This window comes from Etheostoma spectabile, chromosome 11 (genome assembly GCF_008692095.1).
Source record: "Etheostoma spectabile isolate EspeVRDwgs_2016 chromosome 11, UIUC_Espe_1.0, whole genome shotgun sequence".
NCBI lineage: Eukaryota > Metazoa > Chordata > Actinopteri > Perciformes > Percidae > Etheostoma > Etheostoma spectabile.
In genome coordinates, this window is record NC_045743.1 from 17,993,204 (window position 1) to 18,007,962 (window position 14,759).

General features: G+C 43.3%; 1 protein-coding gene and 1 long non-coding RNA gene across 2 annotated transcripts in view; one reads left to right on the plus strand and one right to left on the minus strand.

The window, feature by feature from the left end:
• stat4 (signal transducer and activator of transcription 4) overlaps window positions 1-14,759 on the plus strand; it is a gene marked incomplete in the record, with an annotated part of 41,182 nt that overhangs the window by 17,929 nt on the left and 8,494 nt on the right. The window contains 1 exon segment of the mRNA XM_032530232.1: window positions 13,984-14,137. Within this exon segment, the coding sequence (XP_032386123.1) occupies window positions 13,984-14,137 (154 nt within the window).
• Window positions 14,191-14,759, minus strand: part of LOC116698333 (uncharacterized) — a 16,779-nt gene continuing 16,210 nt past the window's right edge. The window contains exon 3 of the long non-coding RNA XR_004334185.1: window positions 14,191-14,201. This is a non-coding gene — a long non-coding RNA (uncharacterized LOC116698333). The remainder of the gene's footprint in view (window positions 14,202-14,759) is intronic.

The window sequence follows — 14,759 nt, forward strand, 5'->3', positions numbered from 1 at the left end:
TCAATCATGTTATTTTGGGGAATTAAAAAGAACATCGATATAGGACAACATGAGGACACCATGAGGACAACATGAGGACAACATAGGGACAACATGAGGGTTCAGGGCTGTAAACACATGCAGAACTGGGAACACTGACATATATGAACAACATGCTCCTGCACTCGCAGCACTGACAACACATCGCACAATCTATTTTTATTTTTATTTAACCTTTATTTAACCAGGAAGTCCCTTGAGATTGAAATCTCTTTAGTCATTACTAACAAAACAGAGTGTAAATTGTAATTTCTCAATGAAATATTATAACTCACTACTCACATACTGTGAGCAGTAGTTACAATTTTGGGCCAGGATTAAGAGCATTGACTACTCTGCCAGCAATGCCGTAGGTGAAATGAGTCTAGACTGTACCTGTAGGTGGTTGGAGGGTTTGAGCTATGCGTGGTGTGGTGAGCCTGACCTGTACCTGCAGCGTGGTTGCGAGGGTTGGTGAGCCCATGCGGGTGGAGTGAGGCTACTTGTACCTGTCAGCGTGGAGTCGCTGGAGGAGTTGAGCCAGTTCCCACCCGATCACCAGGACGGTGTGTCCCGCAGGTCGTGGATACACTCACGCCGTGCAGAGTGGATGAACACCTTTCACACCACTCCCCCGCAGGACGCATATCAGCATACCTGGAGCAAAACAACCCCAGCTTTTACAAAAAACCCCCACGTAGCATGAGGCTATACGAACCAAAACACCTTAACGGTTTATTAACGGTTTCTTTTTTAACACGGTATGTGTGCGTCATTGGAATTTACCGTTACAAACAAGCTAGTCTCGGCGACTTTCTTTGTAAACAGCAGCAGGAATATACAACAGTAGCACAATAGCAAGCCTAATGTTGCTAATGCTAACGGACATAGCACCGGCGCTTAGTCTCGGCTAATAACAACTCGCTACAACCGCCATAACGTCTTCCTGCTAAATACTAATAATTACGCGACTGAAAACACACACTCACCTTGAGTCAGGGGTTAGGACAGGCCTCCTGAAGTGATGTTACTGCCGCCACCGGGGCAAAACCACGCGGACGATCCTGTGCTAACTGTTTTTTACCGCAATGTCAACTTGCACCTCTGACCGCGTTGGTCTTCGTGGTTGCGAGAGCTGTTGCTAGTGCGACGTTACTGCCCCCTGCTGGACGGCATGTGCATGCCTATTTCAAAAAACCATTGATATTTCTTTATTTACAGACTCAAGTCCGTCCAGCATAAAAAGCTACACTCAACACATTACATTAGGGGGGGCCTTCAGACCAAACACAAACACATAAATAAATATAGGACAAACTGATCCCCAAAAATCACCAAAACGAAACACACTACACACAAATCTACCACATTGCAATGCCCAATCGGTGGGGGCTAATGCCCATTAGATTAGATTAAATTAGATTAGATGCATACTTTATTCATCCAACAGCGGCCCGGAAATTCCCTTGTTACAGAGCATTTTCTACAATTAGAAAGCAAAATAACCAAACATACAAGTGTACACACAAACACACACACAAACACACACACAAACAGGCAACAAAAACAACAGACTATAGAGAATGGATTTTTGTAAAGCCTGGCGTCAAATAAAGCGTTTGTAATAGTGAGCGGTTGCCCATATAGTACAAAAAAACAATATTGCAGTTGTTAAAAGCGCTAAGTGATGTCTAAAATTAATGAATGTGCTAAATAAAGTTAATATAGCAAAAGCCTAGGTTACCATGATATAAGTTTATATTTACCTGTGCACCAGTAAAAGAATACTTGAAAAAGTAAGAGACCTACTGTAATGTCATGGAAACAATGTCAATACAGATAATAAAGTATACAGAGAGTGTGTGAGAGAGATAAACTAGTCAATTCAGGTTGTGCTCATAGACTGTATATAACTTGTTTTTACAAGTCTATGATAAATATGCATATTTAAAGCAATTTCGCTATCTCGTGCTATAGGTCTTAAATATTGCATTTAATTAACACCTTAATACCAAGCCAACCCATGCTGGCTTTATTGAGTAAAGTTTCATTTACAGTTATGCCCATTTCTTCGCTAATTAATTCCGATCCAACATGATTTATTTCATAAGTATTTATTGAATAAAAGGGTTATTGTTGGACAATATCAGTATCACCTAATTTCTTCCGTTGCATCAGTATAATAGTCTACCAGCCTACAGCAGTGGCACTCACGCCTTTAAATGGCATTTCAAAAGAAATTAAAAAGAAAAAAGAACGACACTGACGAACTAACGTTCTTGAAGTATTCAATGTTACCTCACATTGTGCGTCGGTGTGTGGTGCGGTGCGGTGTGCGTGTGTGTGTGTGTGTGTGTGTGGATGGGCGGGTGTGTCATGATGAATAGGCCCACAGCCACAGACAGTAGCAGGGTACAGCCCCTGAGAGTTAATGAGGTCGCTTCTGAACTTAAAAAACGAAAGCTCACAGAGAGAAACAGGTGTCCGGTAACGGAGACCGACGGGACAGCAACGCAGAAACAGCGCAGGGACGCGGAAATAGCGCTGAACTGAACTGTAGTTATTATATAAAATATAGTGTGGGATGAATAACAATCATAGGCAAAAAAGAAGATTTTTTTCTCATTTTAAGCATGATGATAATTTTTCATGTCATGTTGGTTTAGTGGTGTGGTGTATGTGTGTGTGTGTGTGTGTGTGTCTGTGTGTGTTGTCTGTCGTCTGTGTGTGGTGCTGTGTGTGTGTGTGTCTGTGTGTGTGTGCTTGTTTTGTGTGTTGTGGTGTTATGTGTGTCGCTGTTTTGTGTGTGCTGTGTGTGTGTTGTATTGCTGCGATGTGTGTGGGTCTGTGTGTGTCTTTGTGTTGTGTGCTAGGTGTGTGTCTGTGTAGTGTGTGTCGGTTGTGTGGGTGTGTGTGTGTGTTGCTGCTGTGTCTGTGTGTGTGTCTTTGTGTGTGTGTGTGTGTATGTGTGTGCTGTTCTTTGTGTGTGTGTGTGTGTGTGTATGTGGTCTGTGTGTGTTGTGTGTGTTGTCTTTGTGTCTGTTGTGTGTGTGTTGTGTGTGTGTGTGCTGTTGTGTGTGTGATGGTGTTGTGTATTGTGTGTGTTGTGTGTCTTTGTGTGTGTGTGTGTGCTGTTGTTTGTGTGTGTGTGTGTGTGTCTGTGCGTCTGTGTGTGTGGCATGATGTGTGTTTTGTGTCTGTGTGTGTTGGGTGTGTGTGTGTCGTGTGCCGTGTGTGTGTGCCCGTGTGTTGTGTGTCTTTGGTGTGGTGATGTAGTGTGGGTGTCGGTTGTGTGTGCGTGTGTGTGTGTCTTTGTGTGCCGTGTGTGTGTGTGTGTGGGTTGTTTGTGTCTGTGTGTGTGTGTGTGTGTGTGTTTTGTAGTGTGTTGTGTGTGTGTGTGTGGTGTGTGTGTTTTGCGGTAGTTGAATGCAGGCTTAGCATGACCCAGTGAATCAGTTAGCAGTGGAGATAGACCCTGGAAATGTGGACTACGTACGATGACAACTTCCCCATGGACATCCGCCAGGGGCGTCAGTGGATCGGTCTCAGGATGCGGTGAGTAGGACGTTTTTGTGTGTGTGTGCGTGTGGGTGTGTGTGTGGGTAGGGTAGCTGTGATGTGTGTGTGTGGTGTGTGTGTGTGTGTGTGGCTGTTAAAAAGCACATATACTGGCTTAGTGTATTGGAGGTCAATGCTGGTGCTCAGATGACAGACAGATCACAAGTAATAAAATATTAAGAGTAATTGAGATAATTTTTGCAGATGGGATCTTGCCTTTACATTTACAATGTGTGTTTTCGCACCTTAGCTCTTGTTTTGGTTGTACAGCCTTACTCTCATCAATCTCATGCTATTCTGAGTAAAAAAACAATTTAAAGGGTCCTGCAGTGGCGCAGGGTTCGAATCCGACGCTGCCCCTCTGCTGTGTGTCATCCTCCATCTCTCTCCCCTTTTCAGTCTACTATCCCTTTAATAAATGGACAAAGCCCCGAAAAATACATGAAAAAACAATTATAAAAACCCATCAGCAGGGCGTTAGTGAGTAGCAGGTGAACAAGGCAGAGGATATTACCGATGATTTTCCTTAAAGTGATTCAATTCCAAATCAAATGGCTCCCGAGTTGACTACATTTCTGATTTTGTTCTATATCAATTATTTTAGGGAAATTTCAGTACAATACCAATGTTCTGGATATAAAATAGATCCTAGAGAACTTGTTCTGTTATTGTGAAAAGAAAGAGCAACCAGGTTCAGGTTTACTATAAAAATTCCCCAGAAGCAGTGCAGCTAGTGCGACAGTGGCGAGGAAAGAACTCTTTTAGAGAAGCCTGGACCGAGCCAGGCTTGGTAGGCGGGAGTCTCGACGGGTTTTATTGAGCTGACGGCGTTGGGGGGGGATGGGGGGGGGGTGGTGTGTGTGACGCCAGTGTTCAAAACAGTACAATAAAGATAAGGAACTGTGACTAGAATCAGGAGTGTTTACATGGGCCCTGAGGGGCCAGGGCGTTACAGTGGTGTGATGTGGCTATAGGCAGCATGGTGGCCTAAGTGGTTAGCACTTCTGCCTCACAGCAAGAAGGTTCTTGGTTCAGAATCCAGGTTTGTTTTGTGGCCTTTCTGGGTGGAGTTTGCGTGGATCTTCTCGTATTTGTGTGGGTTCCTGCCATAAAAGACATGCATCCTAGGGAGAGATACAGTTGAAAAATAGCCAATATCCCGAAATGTCTATGATGTGATTGTCTCCTAATCAAAAAATAAGGATAAATAAAATAGCAGAGCAAGGGTGGATGTAGCGGGGTTCAGCAGAGCAGCAGCGGGACACTGAGGCCAGATGTTAGCAGCATCTGCACCAAACATCTTTGCACGCTTGTAGAAACAGGTCACGCTCACTGCAAACTATCACAGAGCCAACCAACCGGGTCAGTTGACCTTCCATGATCTCTGCGCAGGGAAGTCGCCTTCGTTTCTGTTTTTTTTTATTTCACACGTCACATTGTATAATTCAAACACAATTTCATGAGGGTACAATGATCATAAACAGGACGCCATGAAATGGGGAACCCCAAATAAGCTATTCAAAGCTGTTCAGAGGGGGCCCGGAAACAATAAACATACAACATCAACACACATACCAACCAAAAACTCATTTACCATGGACAAAATACAGACAAGTTACAAAAAACAAAACAAACCCAAACAAACTAAACAACAAAACGTTAGAGCCTTATTATCACACAGTGAGAAGCTATTAGCAGTCAGTATTGAAAGGGAGTTGTACTGACAACGAATGACTTTATTGGGGTGTCTTGTTCTGTTTCCAAGCATACCATCGGCTATAGTTCTTCTTCTCTTTAGGGTCCTGTGGAAATGTCCTAAAGTACCACCCTGTCGGTGTTTTCAGGGTACATCGCGGCCAACGATGAGTCCTGGCGGCGGTGCTGTTCACAACCTGCTGTCCCGTTGGACAGGGTGCGCGCGCAGGAGCCGAACTTCCTACAAAGACACAACATGAAAAATCATCCAAAGCAGCTGCAGGTGTGCACGTCCTTTAAACCCTAACCCGAGATCTTCAACAGGGACTCATTCTGATTCGTTCAACAAACGCTTTTTAAAGGTGCTCTGCTTACTTTATACTAGCACTGTGCAATCGTCAGTTACTTCTTGTGTTTCACGTACTTTGCATTTTTTAATATACTGAAAAGGGGGAAAATCCAGTCACTTTGAATAACTAAACTAAACATTATTGCCACTGTGCATCACAGCCCCCCCGAACCGGCACCTCAGACTACGCCTACCAAGAGCCTAGGTCTAGGGTGGGTCTGGGTCTGTCCCAGGTATCTTCCTAAAAAGGGATTTTTCCTCCCCACTGGTGCATCGTTGCCTGCTCTTGGGGGAATAAATAGACTGTGGGTCCTTGTAAATTGTAGAGTGTGTTAGGACTGCTCTTCTGAAAGGTCCTCGAGGTTGTACTATAAAAAAAATGGCTTGAATTTTTTAAACCTAAGTTACATAGTCTGACATGTCAGTACGACTCTTGAATGGACATAAGCAATTTTCACCATAACGATACAGTATACTACTGTGACCAGCAGTGTATCGAACAGGCAGAAGCCTCAAAGAGCAAACAAAGGAAGTGCTTCACCTAACAAAGCTGGCCCAAAACTGAATGAGAGAGTATCACGGTACCGTAGATCCTTTTTTAGCCAACATGCATCATTAAAATTAGGTAGTACGGGGATGGACCTATGGTCCCAAAACTGGTGAGGAATGGTGGTCTGGACTGATCCGTGTGGAGGAAAAAGATCCAAATGTGGGTCTTTCAAAATAGCTTTTTTAAAGAGTTTACAAAATGGGACTCGGATAAAGGACAGCAGGCAGAAAACGCAGGGTTAAAAGCACGAATACAACAATTGAGAGGAATGACAGGTAAGGTGTAAACAAAAGGAAATGGTTTTAAAGGTCCATGATGTCACGACTAGCATACGTTGTATGAGGCTGCTACAGTGATGTTACGTTCTTCCCGGCTGCAATGGATTGATACCAATGCTGACCAATCAGAGCAGACGGGCTTTTTTCCATAGGGCGAAAAAACCAGGCGCTAAAACGGAGCGTTTCAGACGACGTATGAGTAAAAGAAACATGTTTTAAAAACATGATATCATGAAACATTGCGCCAGTAGAAAACCAAATACAAGTATGAAACCTGAAATGAGCATGAGTGGGACCTTTACATTTCTGCAGATCCCGTGTGTTTGCAGTGTTTTCGGGGAAGGAAACGCCAAAGCCAAGAACAATGTAGTGTGTTGTCTGTTCTGTATACACACTTCTAGCTACAGTTAGATTGGCTCTTGCTGTCTACACTATCAATCCCTGCAAAAGCACAAGTCACGTGCTCCAGTTCAGACGCAGGACTAACAGTGTCCTGACAGTCAAATCTAAAACCTCTCTAGGAAGGAGAAAGAAGATGTGTACTAGTGGAAAGAGGAAGTAGAATAAAAAAGTCGATGTGATGTGTAGCTGGTTTGGATTTTTTGTGACCTATTTCTCCTGTCACGACTCAAAAGTCAAAAGAAAGGGGCCATGCAAATCCTGATCCATGTCTTTTGGCATTTTACACAACATTAAAGGAAATTCTTTTACAAATGACGTAATTACAGCTACTTAAAACACTTGTACTAAGTAACAAAGTTGGTGTGTTAAAGGAAAAAAAGACTTCCTGTGTCACTTCTTTCATGTTTTCATGTTTGGAGGTGATCTCTCGGGGTGAGTCCAGGGGCCGTGCGGATGTTGTGGCCAGAAATCAGCGACTATGAGCCTCAGCACATAGTTCATTCTGGGAAAGACTTACCTTTGAGAACAACCCCAATGCGGCCACACCGCTGTTCCTGGTGTCTGAATGTGTTGGTGTAGTGTGTGGGTGTGTGTGTGGTGTGTGTGGTGTGTGGTGTTGTGTGTGTGTGTGTGTGTGGGTGTGTGTGTGTGTGTGTGGGTGTCAGAGTCAACACTTTCAGAGGAAGCAGTTACTACGTGCAGTATAGTCAAGGGTGTTTCAGAGTTGTTGTTGTGTTGTTGTGTGATGTGATGAGGGGAGGTTATATATCACGAGTCAAAATAGGGCTGGGCAATGTATCAACACTATATCATATATAGATATATCCATTTTGGGATTTTTGGAACATCGTAATATGACAGACGTGGGTTCTTTCCTGGTTTTTAAAGTCTGCATTACAGTTCACTGATGCAATTCTCATCTGTCAATAATTAATTAATAATAACACACAGTCATGTATCCACATTCAGGGCTGTAGTACTCGAGTACAGAATCAAGACCGTTTTTCTTGGTCCGGATTGTATCGGACTCGCTAGTGTTGGACTCGGAATGTCTCGGTCTTGGCCCCTGGTCTGCCAGATTAGGCTTTTGGTTGAGACCGAATCCAAGGTGTTATTATGTTGATAAATTATTGGGGGGAAGGGAAAAGGAGACCCAAAGTATGTCTTGATACTGGGCATAGACCTTTTTTGTCCTGGACTTGTCTTGTCTGGACTCGAACCTCTTTGGACTAGGTCTTGTCTGGACACGACTGACTTGGACTCTAACTTTTTTTGGATAGTCTGACTTGGACACAAAACTCTTTGGACTCGGTCTTGTAGTAGACTAAATAGTCCTGGTCTTGGACTTGCCTTGGACTCGACTGACTTGGATCGACTAGTCCTGGTCTTGGAATTGACTAAGGTGGTCTTGGACTACAGCCCTGTCACATTTACTGATGACAGTTTACACAAATCTCATGGTGTAAATTTTGTGCGAAAGCACCAAATGTCACCCCTACAATTGTTTGTGTAATTCAGATATCTGTTAAATATATCCTGATAACGATTTTCTCTTATCGCCAGCTCTAATTTTAAACGGTAGTTGTTGAGTTCTCTCTTTCATGTGGGTTCCTTATCACTCACTTTCAAGCATAATCTTCTGGAGGAAACCCCACTGTGCATATCAGAAAAAAGAAATGCACTAAGTTGCACTTATAGTCTTAATTTAGTCTTATGGGTTTGTTTTGTTATATTCTGGGAACTGTTTTTAACCCTGCTACTGGTAGCACTTTGAGATTTCATTTTGAAATGTAAAGGCCATTATAATAAAATGTATTATATTAGTTATTATCATGTTTACCACTTGGATAGTTTGGTTATTGTTGCTAATGGTACATGTGCTTCTGGGTGTTCTGAGTTTGGACCTTTATGGTTAAATTAAGTATTGGAGTTGCTTGGAAAGTTTGTTTATCAGAAACATGTAGAAAGACGATGTCTGCGCGCTGCTGCTTTGGCCTCAAGTGGCTTCTGAGATGTGTGTTGGGTAACACGTGCAGCGGTAAGAGGGAAGCACCACAGAGGCTTAACAATGCGGGGGGTCTGCTTAAACAGGAGTGAGCTTGTGGATAGCATCTAGAAACACTCAACCAACTAATTTGGCCGGCCACTGTAAATGCCACGAGTGTAACTTACCAAAGAGTGTGTAGGTGTGTGTTGATGCGTTCGGCATTGATGATGCTGATGACAAAACTAAGTCACACCTGGAGGGAGGAGAAAGTTTCCTCTTCCCGTCAGCAGAATTTTCCGTACTTTTCTAAGTGCAATTTTGAATGGGTGCTGAGAAAAAAAAAGAAACCACAGCTTCGTCTGAATCTCAAGCACGACATGTGCACATGGGGTAGATCAGCGGTGGAGGCAGGAGGGTGGCGGAGGGAAGTTTGTGTTTGCTCCATATTTTAGAACACTGAAGGAATATAAGGCATGCTGCAATTCAGAGGGTGATGAATTTAGCAATTAGAAACAGTGATGATGAGGAATAACGCTGTTGCAGGGCTGTAACGATAATGAAAATAAATCAGAAATCGCGACACTTAGTCGCCACAAACCTGTGTTTTGCGAGTGAGATGCAGAGTCACGTCCCCCCCCCCCACCACTCCCAGAGTTGTCTTCCCAGATCCAGATCCAATGCTACCACATCTTTAAATTACTTAGTATAGTCCTTTTGGTGCTTTATTCCTGTTTTGTCTGGTAAATTTAGCTAACTGGGAACTGTATGGTTAAAAAGCGAAAGGGGGGGGGGGGGGGCCGGGAATGCTAACGGAGGTGTAAACATCACGAATGGCACGTTGTGACGTGGGTGCCGGCGTTGGCGTCCTTGTGTAAATGCATAATAAGCCATCAGCACGTCTCTCCCCGCACAAGCTTCTTAGGAGCCTCCAGAACGTAGCTACGCTCCCCGCACTGGTTATTTACAAACAATTTTCAAATTGATGTTGTATAAACATGTTGCCCAACTTGAACAAGTTGCTCAAATGCCCCAAAATATCTGTTTATGGTAAGTTCCTAGGTTTGTAAAAAAAACCAAAAGCAATCTTTTATATTCAAGCAGGCTGTGTTGTTTATTCATCAGTATTCCAGGATCACACCCTCCAAATGTCCCCCGAGCGGTAACGACATTACCGTGAACGCCCTTGAAGAAAACTGGTTATTCGTTATTTCCAAGGATCTGAGCTACATGCTCCCGTGTACACTTTCAACAGACTGACGTATAGTCCTTTTACTGATTTTGAACTAAATCCTTTCCTGTTTAAATGCGTTGAACCCTACCAGTAAAGACCGTGGTCTGAGAAGACTCATGATGACTCTAAATGGATTCTCTAGATAAGATTGGTTAGTAATGGTTAATGGCCTTACAAGCCGGATGTTCTTATTATTATTACAATAGATTATTGTATTATATTATTATCTTTTGCTGTCTTTTTTACGGATTTCTTGCAAAACGGATGCTGGAAATTCAATTTCCTTGCGGGAGTATCCCAAAGGATAATAAAGAGAAGTCTAAGTCTCTCAGTCTCTAAGTCTGTCAGTCGAATCGTCTACGTCTCTAAGTCTCTAAGTCTACGTCTCTAAGTCTCTAAGTTAAGGTCCTAAGTCTCAAGTCTAGTCTAGTCTAGTCTAAGTCTACGTCTCTCAGTCTCTAAGTCTACGTCTCTAAGTCTCTAAGTCTATAGTCTCTCAGTGTCTAAGTCTCTAGCTCTAATGTCACGTCTCTAAGTCTCTAAGTCTAACGTTTTCTCTAAAACGTCTACGCTCTACGTCTCTAGGTCTAAGCTCTAGATACGTCTCTAGTCTACGTCTCTAAGTCTAAGTCTCTAAGTCCACGTCCTCTAAGTCTACGTCCTAAGCTCTAAGTCTTAAGTCTTTACATCTCTACGTCTCTAAGTTCTAAGCGCTACGTCTTTAGTCTACGTCTCTAAGCTACGTCCTCTAAGTCTACGTCACTAAGTCTCAGTCTAAGCTCTAACTAAGTCTCTAAGTCTAGTCTCTAATCTAGTTCTAAGTCTCTAAGTCTACGTTTAAGTGCTTATACGTCTCTAAGTCTACGTCTACTAGTCTACGTCTCTAAGTCTAAGTGTCTAAAGTCTAAGTGTCTAAGTCTACGTCTCTAATATACGTCCTCTTAACGTCTAATTAGGTCTCAAGTCTACGTCTCTAAGTCAAGTGCTAAGATCACGTCTCTAAGTCTAAGTATCTAAGTCTAACGATCTCAAGTCTACGTCTCTAAGTCTACGTCTCTAAGTACTAAGGGGTCTAAGTTAAGAGATAGCAAGATGAACAGACACTGTGGAAACCTCCGTATGCTGTGGGCTGTTTGTACATTTCTATGCTAACATGATGGAATCCAAGCGCTTGGGTTTTTGTAACTTGGAATATGTGTGTGTGGGTGTGTGGGTTTGTGTGTGCCCGCCAGGGAAATACGCCGCACAACCCTGCTGTCCTGGCCAGGGTTATCTCCACGTGCCTGAGGGAAGAGCGGCGTATCCTCTCCAGGGCCTGCATGCAGGAACAGGTTTGTCACATTGTCTGTTCAGAGGGAAGTCCCGCGGTTGCTCAATAACAGAGGCCGCTGTTACTGGTAACTCACAGCTGTACAGGAAAGCAGTAATGGTACAAGACACCACCCCCGCTGTTCCCACCGCTCACTACTTCCCGAGAACATGCGCATGGCATTATGTCGCTTATGTTATTGAAAGTGCTGCAGTCACCAAAAAATTGAAACAGGGTTCAATGCCTATTAGTATGTGCAGCAATAACAGAAGTAGTCATGGCCAATGGAAAGTTGGCCTCAGGCAAACAACAAGCTCTTAAAAAAACTAAAAAGACATAAACAATATAATGAAGTAATATAAAATATAATTTGTGGAGACAGTATTGCAAAGATTACAGTTTATTTATGAAATGGGGTTCATGGGTTAAAAAAAAAGCTGAATTAGCAAGTGGATATATTTCATCTGTAGTCCCTGCCCGTAGACAAAATGGAAGATAACACAAGCCAAAACAAAACTCACAGAAGCAGAAAGATTAACAACAAAACAAAAGCAGCGAGAACTTAGACAACGACAAGACACCACAACACACAGCGGGGGGGGGGGCTGCGACGAAGCTCAGGATCCAATCACAGACCTGGGTGTGTAGTCCCGGGTCTTGAGCTGGGATGATCATCCTCACCTGATTTTTTCAGGACAGGTCAAAGATTAGATTAGATAAAACTTTATTCATCCCTTTATTAAGCAGCTTTCTCTACAATGAAGCAAAAAAAAAACAAACAAGTGAACACACAGAAAAACAGGCAAACAATAGACAATGAGCAGAAGGTAGACTGAAGTAAAGTGCGGCACATAAATGTTGTAAGTAAAGTGCAGTTGCCAGAGTACAAAAAAAACCACCCTTGCAGTGTAGTGAGTGACGTTAAATTAAATTGAATAGATAATAAGGTAATAAGCAAAGCAGGTAACCATAATAAGTAATGTTACCTGTGACCATAATCACATAAAAAGGTAAGTACTAGTAATGGAAATATAACTACGTAATAAAGATATACGAGAGTGTGTGGATTAAATGAAAAACGGAACAGAACTACAACAAGCAAGGTGGTGCAGGTGTTGCAGAGTCTGACAGAGACCGGGATGAAGGACCGCGTACCTGTCCTTCTACACCAAAAGATGTAGTTAGACCAATGGCCAATTAAAAAAAGTAAAAAACAAAACAGGGATGGATAACGTCTAACACAATGTTTTCAAAAGGGTCCAATGGAGAAATCCTTGCAGATTCGGGGGCCTTCGAGCGGCAGAAGACCATGGACACTGAGTCGGGAACATCAGGCGGCCAGCGTGCAGGTAAAGCACCACACACAGAACACTAAACTACTCAGTTACCATCCAAATTAAAATTTAAAATGAATCTGTCTTTGTCTAGTTGATGGACCAGGCTGTGAAATTCATCGAGGACATACAGGAGACTTTGATTTCGCTACAATAAACTTCAGTCTCGAGGGTGGCCTGTTGCAAGAGTTCCCGCGTTGTGAAAAAAACTTTTCATACTCTGAAAAAAATGCACAGCCTGCCACACATAGGATCATTTCAAAACGTGGTGTGTGTGTGTGTGTGTGTTGTGTGTGTGGGTGTGTGTGTGTGCTGTGGTTGTGCGTGGTGTGTGCTGTGCCCTCTGTGCGGGTGCTTGGGTGTGTGCTTGTGTGCGTGTGCGTGTGTGCCTGCATGCTGTGTACATGTGTGTGCGCTGGCGTGTGGGCTGCAATGTGTACATGTGTGTGCGTGTGTTATGGTGTGGGTGTGTGTGTGTGTGGTTGTAGGTGTGTGTCTCAGAATACAACAGATCCTCGGCAAACTTGAGACGATGAAACAGGAAGTAACAAGATGCAGGAAATGCGAAACAGGCTCGACTTTAAAAGGAAGGTAGGCATCGGTGTCATGTCAACGAAGCTGGCCAGGGGGGGGGGGGGGTGGTCTCCACCAAATCATAAACCTCATCAGTGAACAAATACAAACTTTATACCTATGGTCCTTACAGTTCATGAACCATCACAGCTGTTTTCTATGCATGCCTTGTCAGGAGATCTGTCAAGAGGGATGTCGTGGTATAAGGAGATCGACGACCTGATGAAGTCGCAGCTCAGCGAGCTGCAGGACGGAAGCGCGGCAGCAGATCGCGCCATCGGGGGGCCGTGCTCACAGGGCCTGGACCAGCTGCAGAGTTGGTAATGAGCCAGTCTCCCGTAGCCAGACCCTCCTCCACAGCACCGCGGAGGAGGGTCTGGTTTATCGGCATTTCTTTAAACCATCACAATATTAAATAATGTAATTCAACACACAATGAAAGCGGAAGGGTACGAAAATCTGGCAAATGTAAGGGGAATCCGCAGAATTTCCAGTCTTACCAGAGCAATCCTTAAAGGGTGACATCGGATTTAGTTACAGGCCTTGGGTGTGCAGGTATACGAACAATCACACCTCATGTGATCCTCTCTACACTTTTGGCTTGAGTTTCATTAAAGGGTCATGTATATTAAATACTCTTCCTTGTCCCCTGTCCCCTGTCTGTCCTGTCCCCCCCCCCCCCCCCCCCCCCCCCCCAAGTTACACTCTGATCCCCCAGAGTCTCTTCCAGATCAAGCGTCAGCTGGACAAACTGGTGGCGTGGTTGTCAAGGTCACCGACGAAAGTGACCCCATCCCTGCAAAGACCTCAGATGGAGGAGCGGATCAAATACCTCATCTCCACTCATAAGAAGGTTACTCTTCAACACTACGTAACCCTAACTCATTAACTTTAGTTTACAGTTATTTTTGGAATTTCTGGTCCAATAAACTCATTTAAGGAAATTCTCACCTAATGTTTGAGTTAGAAAAGCAGAAATTAGTTAGTAAATTATTGAGACTAAAATTAAAGGATGGATGTTGATGATATCACCAGACTGGAATATGTCACTTTACCTCACACTATTTCAACAAACACTTCACTTTGTTTTACAATGATATAAAATGAAATAGACGCCCCAAATTAATGAAGTAGAGATTTGTACTTGGCAAAGAGCGTTGGATCAATCATGTTAGTTTTGGGGAATAAAAAGAACATCGATATAGGCACAACATGAGGACACCATGAGGACAACATGGGACACATATGGAAACAGTGAGGGTCAGGGCTGTAAACACATGCAGAACGTGGACCACTGACATATTAACAACATGCTCCTGGCACTCGCAAGCAATGAAAACAAATAGAAACAATTCTCTTTTTATTTTATTGAACATTATTTTAACCAGGCAGTCCCTGGAGATGAAATCTCTTTCAAGGGGACCGGCCAGACGACCAGTTACAATAAAAAACAGAAATACAGCAGATACAAACAA